Genomic DNA, 8271 nt, shown 5'->3' with positions numbered 1-8271 from the left:
GGCTCGTGCTGTAAAATCATTGTATAGGGAGAGGTTACTATTGATCTATCCAGCACTAATCAGTCATACATCCATTGGACAAAGTTTTTTCTATTATATATCAATATCTTTATTATTTTTATAGCATTATAGTGAAGGTCAGTGGGTTATTTCTTATCTTATAATACCTGGTTAGTAGGTTCAGAGGTTCAATAGCTAATATTTACTTTTTATATGATGCTTCATACAAAGAGAAAATAGTTATAAATCCATCTAAAAGATTTATTAGTTTTTTTGAGACATCTGTTTTGACATTAAATATGTAGCTTGTGAATCTGCCATGCCCACTGCCTACAAATTTTTCATGCTAGTGTAATTTAACATCAGTTGGTGTATAAGTATGAAGTTTCTATCTTGAGTAGATTCATTTTAAAATATGTTAAGTATTGTTCATTTAAAAAGAACCATATTAAATGACAAACTCTTATTTTCTGATTTTTTAAGACTGTGTAACATCGTCCTTTATCCCTGTCAAGCCTTTCAACATGATGGCTCAACCAGAACCCACAGTGGAGGTGGAAGAGTTTGTTTACGACTCATCAAAGTATTGTCGTCCTTATAGAGTATACAAAAATCAAATATACATTTACCCCAAACACCTCAAGTATGACAGCCAGAAATGTTTCAACAAGGTATGATACAAGTTTCGGAGATACCATCTTCTCTTTTCACCACATTTAGACCATATAAGATGGTTTCTTGAAGGTGCAAAGATAAATTACTATAGGCCAGCACTTTGCAATAGAAAACTATCTGGAGAAAATGCTTGGTAAGGAGCAGTGATACGTTTCACCTTATGAGTGTGTAAGGATGTCGTTTTGTGACATATTCATAATTCTTTCTGAAATCAGCCCTGAATAATTTTGTTCCAGACCAATTTTTTAGTTTCTTAAGATACTCTAAAAATAGCATGGCTGCTCCCTTTCCACATGAACTTTTACTTCCCTTTTAAATGATCTCTCCAGATCCTCTGCTATTTTGGAACTTTATGGATAATGTCATGTGAAGATGTTGGGTATTCTACATTTTGCAGATTTAATTAGAAGCTACTTATTTTAAGCACTTGGATTATTTTCTGATGTTATTTGATACGCAATTATAATTTCCATTTTTCCTTCTGTGATTTCAGGCACGAAATATAACTGTGTGCATTGAATTCAAAAATTCCGACGAAGAAGGCGCCAAGCCCGTGAAGGTGAGCCAAGTTATCCTGGGATACAGAGTAAAGGGGGAAGGCGGCTCATAGATTCTTTCCACCATCGAGGGGCCTTTTATGTGACTGTGGTTGAAAAAGGAGTAATTTAATACATCTGTTTTAAATTTTCTGAAAAGTACCTGATTTAATAGCCATCATTGACTAGATCTATGAGAAATACCTGTCTCATGGGTCTCTTAGTTTTTCATGACTTGGATAAAAGGAAACTATTCTAATGTGAAATAAACGCAAAGATTCCCCTTTGGAAGACACCACCGTTTTCAAAGATGAGTTTGCCTCTTGTTTCAATGTGCTTAATTTAAAATGGCACATCCCAGCCGGCCTTCGTGTGGTCTGTGCAGAAGGGCAGCTGCATACCGGCCTAATGGCTAACGCGGGGGCCCGCGGGATGCTCTTGTTTACCGAGGGTGCATGTAGCCAAATGTCTGAGGAACTGGAAAGTGGCTCTGGGAAGTCAGTCCCAGTTGTTGATCATGTGATTTAATAAGATCAATAAAACTATGAGGTTTGTATGAACTGTGCTACTTTAACCTATAAAACTGCAACTGGGTGGCATTTGTTAGAGTCCATATTTGATATATAGGATACTGTTTTTATTTTAGGGACTTAAACAACATAAAGTAACCTATAAAAATAGAGGGGAAAATCATTTTTCAGTGGGCCCGCTGCCAGGTCTTAGCAGTTTCAGTGAATCGGAGGAACAGGACAGTAAAGGACAAATCTGATTTCTAACGAACCCCCGCCATTCTCTGAGATACTCTCCTAAAGCGCTCTGTCGGGTACAAATCGTGTCCTCTAATTTATGCAACCGAGAAAGCTAGTGCCATTATTCGGTGAACGATATTCGATGTGAGTGACCGAATGAATGAATCATGGAGAGCGAAGAGGAGTTCAGTAGTCTTGGGCCGCTGTTAGCACGCGCAGGCACCGAGCTCCACAAGAGCATTCGCTTCGGGAAAGAAAAGCGAAATGTAACTGTCACGCAAACAGAGGCAAGGACCGAATGGCAAACATACCAGGCCTGCTAGAGAGATTTTTATAAGGAAAATTCAAGAAAAGAAGAACAATCAGGTGTGCAGATCCCCTGCCTCATTGCATTCTGAAACAGCACACAGAGATATGGCAAGGCCGGATGTCAGACTCCAGAAGACGAGCCCTGAGCCTTGGGCAAAGGGGCTCTTAAGCTCTGTGACTGGCCGGATTGGGGACTGAGATAGAATAGAAATGTAGTGTGGCGGAGCCTGGAACAGCCCTCTCCTGGCAGCTCAGCCTTCGTGGTGGAAGATGGCATGTCGGGCGGGGGTTGGGGTCAAACCAAGCCTTGCAGCTGCCGAGACCTTAACTCTAGACCAGAGCTGGTTCCACAGGCCCCTCCAGGAAGCCACTCTGCAGGGATCAGTCTCAAAGATGTTAGCCCTTGTGGTAATCAAAAGTCAGATAGTGAATTGGTCCAGGTATTTAGCCCTGGTATGTGATCTATATGCCGTGTAGAGGCCTTCAGATTTTCTTCAGCAGCATCCCATTGTGTAATAAATGCAGGGGAGTCAACCAAAGAAGTTCAAGGTTAATTAGATGTCATCTAAACTTGGCAAGTTATCACAAAATTCATCGTTGTCCCAGGATTAGCAAGAGAAGAGATGTGGCCTTTTTTTTTTTTGCCAAATGATAATTTCAGGTACTCATAATTGTTCAACTCATATCTTTTTAAACAGTGTATTTATGGAAAACCTGGAGGGCCCCTCTTCACCTCAGCTGCCTACACAGCAGTTCTACACCATTCCCAGAATCCAGATTTCTCAGATGAGGTAAGAGCCAGCCCTCTGCTGCCCTCAGCAGCTCCTAAGAAAGATGGGCGAGTGGTCCAATAATGCATAATGATAAACGCTTTCTCTAGACCACACCTCAGACTCATGCATGCCTTGGCAAGTAGGTACTAATCAAGATTTACATGCTACTCTAATTGACAGTTATTCCAAAAGTATGTTGCAAATTCATATATTTCAGCACAGATTGACCTTTGAAAATGCTATGTTTTTATTATATCATTCTTTTCAAGGGAGTCTAATTTTTTCTTTTGTTTCACTGGTCAGTGTAAAGCTTTACGAATCAATGGCAGCAATTCATGTCATAATGAAAAGAACAAAGAACTCGAGTATGAGCTAAAACCATTGCTTATAACCTGCATGAACTTGAGTGAGCTTGGCCCCCCTCATCTCTAAATGTGACAGGGAGCAAGCCCCACCCTGGCTAAGTCTTGAGCACATGTGGTGGTAACATTCATCTGGTTTCGGGCAGGTGGGAGAGGAAGGCGGGGATGGGTATATTCACACCTCATGGGTGCGGTGCGCACTGTCTGGGGGATGGGCAGGCTTGTAGCTCTGACTCGGGAGGGGCAAACGCTATATATGTAACCTAAACGTTTTTACCTTCATGATATTCTGAAATTAAAAAAAAACACTGCTGCCACGTGCCAAGCACCAAGCCACACTCCATACACACGTCATCTCATTTAGTCCCCATGGTAGTTCTGAGAAGTAGGTAGTATAATTACCTTCCTATTTTATGAATGAGGAAACTGAGGCTCAGACAAGTCAAGTAACTTTGCGGAGGGCACATATCTAATAAGTGACGGACAGAAATCAAGCCAAGCCATTGAGTCCAGGGCCTGAAGCTTCCCTACTCTGCCATAACACGTACAAAAGTCACTGGGTCAACAGTAAATTGCTATATACATGGCGGCATCATAAACACTTGACAAACAGGCTTCCAGGATAAAATTTAATTTCTAACCATAAAGCGAAGGTCTGAACTAGTGCAACCTGCTGATACGATGCCTAGGATTCAAAGTATCACACCTTTTGCATGAGTTTCCTATTGCTGCTGTCACAAGTTACCAAACTTCAGTGGCTTAAAACAACGTGCATTTGTTATCTTCCAGTTCTGCAGGTCAGAGGTGTGAAATGGGTCTCACGGGGCTAACATCCATCTGCAGGGCCGCATGCCATTGGGGGCTCTAGGGGAGAACCTGTTTCCTTACCTTTTCCAGCCCCTAGAGGCTGCCCACGTTCCTTGGCTTGTGACTCTTTGCCAACAATCTGTCACTCTGATCTCTGCTTCTGTTCCCACATCTCCTCTGACTCTGCCTCTCCTGCCTTCCTCCTGTAAGGACCTTTGTGATTACACTGTGCTCACTTGGAAAATCCAGGATACCCTCCCCATCTCACAGCCATTAACTTAATCACATCTGCTAAGTCTCTTTTACCATGTAAGAAAACGTATCAACAGGTTCTGGGGATTAGAACGTGGAGGACACCTTTTGAGGGGCATTTTTCTGCCTGCCGCACCTTGTTGCACATTAATCATGTTAAAATTAATTAAAGGAACACCAGTAAAACAACCTGCCTGACCTTATCTCTTTCTTCCATATCCATTTAATGCTTTTAGATTTTCCCCTATAAATCCAGGACAGAAGGTGAAAAACAGTTAAGGGAGAAAGCTATTATCAGATTACAGAATATTTACTGTATTAGTTGACCCTTTGGCATAGTCCATCAGAAAGGTGCATACTCCGTAGATATACGGTTTATAAAAAAAAATCGATGCTCTTACTGTTGTTAAGTCTTTTAATCCTTCTCATGCTCATGAGTTTCCTGGAATTCTCATAAAAGCCATGAGCTTCTCCACATGAGAATATGTACATAATGAACAGCCTGGTGATCTCTGCAATGCAGATTCAAAAGTAAGGTTTTATGCTCTTTATTGTTGCAAAAAAAAAGATTGTATTAATTTCAAAAATGAGTGTAAATTCTTCCAAGGCACAATTATAATAAAATGTGAATATCTGCAGTCTTCGTTAAATGAAGGATGTTTGCATTAACTTTTAGTTAACTGGAGTTCTTGAGTACTTGTTACATTCCCATGTGCTCTTAATGTTGGCTAAAAAGGAAAAGTTCTTTCTATTGCATTGTTTATTGTTGTGTATTTCAAAATGTATGTTGGCTTTTCTTACCAGGTTAGCATGCTGACATAGAATATGTAAGCCTGTAAGCCATCTGAATTCAGGGATTCTCAGATTTACTAGGTATCAGAATCACCTGGAAGGCTTGTTGAAACACATATTACTCCAGATTTCCAAATTCAATACATCTGGTTTGAGGCTGAGAATTTGCACTTGTAACAAGTTTACAGGTGGAAGCTGGTACCGATATTTCAGGGACCACATGTTGAAAACTGCTGTCTTAAATCCTTTCTTGAACTATATGAAAATAAATTAGCTAGATGCACAGAACATCTAATAAACAAATTAGTAGATAATTTGCATGGCTATCACCTTATTGTTTTATTTGACAATTCTGGGAACTACTTAGTTGCTGATATTGAGCCGAATATAGCTTATCTAAACAGGATCCTGGAATTTCAGTGTAAAGCGGACATCAAAAGATGTGGGTTCTTGGCTGGGCACGGTGCCTCATGCCTGTAATCCCAGCACTTTGGGAGGCCGAGACAGGAGGATCGCTTGAGGCCAAGAGTTTGAGACTGTCCTGGGTAAAAGAGTGACCCTGTCTCTCCAAAAAATAGAAAAATTAACCAAGTGTGGTGGTGCCCACCTATAGTCCTAGCTACCTGGGAGGCTGAGGCAGGAGGATCACTTGAGCCCAGGAGTTTGAGGCTGCAGTGAGCTGTGATCATGCTACTGCACTCCACACTCCAGCCTGGGCAACAGAGCAAGACCCTATCTCTAAAAAGAAAAAAAAAAAGAAAAATATCCACATGTGAACACATGACTGCTAGCAGAAAGAATATTTATTGAGAGTTAAATCAGTACATTCGACACTAATTATTAAATATGTACCTAGACTTCAGTTAAAGAACTTTAAAAATGTTTTGTCTTGTTCTGACCCTGAGCAAATGATTTTAATCTCAGTCCAACTCTGGTTTCTTTCACTGCAGGTGAAAATTGAGCTACCAACACAACTCCATGAAAAACACCATATTTTGTTTTCTTTTTATCATGTCACCTGTGACATAAATGCAAAAGCCAATGCCAAAAAGAAGGAGGCTCTGGAAACATCAGGTACTGACAGGAAGCGATCTGCAGTAGCTTTACACATCATCTGTTTGGCTTGAGTTGGAGAGTGTTTTAAATGCTCTGATTTACTGAATTTTTTTAGTGAAGTTTAATATTCGTAAATGACAAATAGCTTTATTGTTACTTCTTAGCATGGAGGTTTGCACTCAAAAGTTTTCTCTTTGTCGTTCCTTTGCACAGTTGGATATGCTTGGCTTCCTCTGATGAAACACCACCAGATAGCTTCTCAAGAGTATAATATCCCCATAGCAACAAGTCTGCCTCCTAATTATTTAAGCTTTCAAGATTCTGCAAGTGGAAAGGTATTGGGTAATGTGTAATTTAGTAACAAAATACACATCAGCCAAATGGATGAGGTTATCTTCCTTCTCTGCTATTTAATTTAAGACCATAGTTTCTGTGTCCACTGTAGTTATGAATCAAGGGTACCTAGTCTAAATCTCTTGTTTAGTTTCTGGACACTAGAAATGATCTATTAAAAATGATCCCCTGATATCATATTGGTCTCATTACTCGTATTGCCAAATGTATTTGTGTCTTTCATTTTCCATCTTTATAGTAATGTAAGATTAATTGATCAGGTTGACAAATTAACATAAACTAAATAACCTAATAACCAATAAATAACCTATTTATTGTCTTTCTCTCAAATTGTCACAGTCATAGTAACAAACTCTTTCTTGCAGCATGGTGGGAGTGACCTTAAATGGGTTGACGGTGGCAAACCACTTTTCAAAGTATCGACCTTTGTCGTATCAACAGTGAATACTCAGGTGAGTCCATGGTCCTGAAATATCAGCGTCTTCTCTGACACATAGAGTCGTGACGTGACTCCCGTATTTACAGCATAAGACCAGTCATTTCATGAGGTGTCAGAAAAGCAGGGGACTGGATACTGCAAAGGAAGAATGTTCAGAGCATAATTTTATGCCTCTCTCAAGACACAGCCTGTCCTAACCTCTTAAGTCCAGACACCATAAAACTTCAGACCAAGATCCCAGAGGGCTTTTCAAAGGATGACACTTTCCTTGGGGTATGGTTTGCTGCCACTGACAACACCCAAATGTTAAAAGTACCAAATGTTAAAAATAAAGACTTTGGGCCTTTACCTCAAAACTAAGCCTGGTTCCCGATGCCTACGCAGGGCTCTCCTAACGGGAAGGCCGTGAGGTCGGCAGAATGACGTTTGAGAGCCCTGCGCAAATCACTTTGCTCCGTGAAGTGCTTATTTCCTAATCAGGAAAATGGTATCAATAAAGTCTCTGCTCCCTAAGGTTGTGGTGAGGATCAAAGTGAGAAATATTTCATGAAGTGCAAAATGCCGTACACGTGTAATTATTATCTTTGCTAAATTACCACAAACTCACCCCTTGCATTGCAAGGCAGGCTGTTTTGCCACAATGTGGGGAATTTTCTGGCACCAATTATGGACTACAAAGTAAATTATTACAAGTACATAAAATGTTTCTCCTCTCTTTTTAAATGCAATGCATATCTGCTTCTCGATTTTTGCTTCATGCTTCTAATTGCTTTTTCCAGACAGCCCTGCTCCCTCTCTAGCTCACCACTATACGCCCTTTCTCCACCCCCACTCTCGCTGCCCACACGCTGCTGGCCTTTCCCCAGTTTGCAAGTGCCCCGAGCCCTCCAGCCACGGCACATCCACTTAGTCCCCCCAAGCCCCGCGATGGCTTGGACACTCAGCCCCTCCTCGGCCAGGAGGGGAAGCCCTCCCACCCTCCCACCCTGCCCTTGCTAGCGTGTTCGGTTCCTACCCATCCTGCAGGTCGTAACTTGAATGTCACTGCCTCAAAGAAGGCTTCTCTGATCCCTGACCCCACAGACAAAGCTGGGCCATCCTGTCGTACGCCCAGATGGCACCCTGCTTTTCGTTTGAAGCACTTATCAAATTGTGACTGAGCAGATA

The 8271-nt window shown here is 41.2% G+C and overlaps 1 protein-coding gene across 1 annotated transcript in view; it reads left to right on the top strand.

The window, feature by feature from the left end:
* DOCK10 (dedicator of cytokinesis 10) overlaps window positions 1-8271 on the top strand; it is a 347252-nt gene that overhangs the window by 214047 nt on the left and 124934 nt on the right. Inside the window, 6 exon segments of the mRNA XM_012642470.1 lie at window positions 484-671; window positions 1169-1234; window positions 2968-3060; window positions 6206-6329; window positions 6525-6646; window positions 7031-7117. Coding sequence (XP_012497924.1) covers window positions 484-671; window positions 1169-1234; window positions 2968-3060; window positions 6206-6329; window positions 6525-6646; window positions 7031-7117 — 680 coding nt within the window.

Source organism: Propithecus coquereli, unplaced genomic scaffold (assembly GCF_000956105.1).
Source record: "Propithecus coquereli isolate 6110/MARCELLA unplaced genomic scaffold, Pcoq_1.0 Scaffold18, whole genome shotgun sequence".
Classification (NCBI taxonomy): domain Eukaryota; kingdom Metazoa; phylum Chordata; class Mammalia; order Primates; family Indriidae; genus Propithecus; species Propithecus coquereli.
Note: the sequence above shows the minus strand (reverse complement) of the source record. Positions and strands in the feature narration are given on the sequence as shown.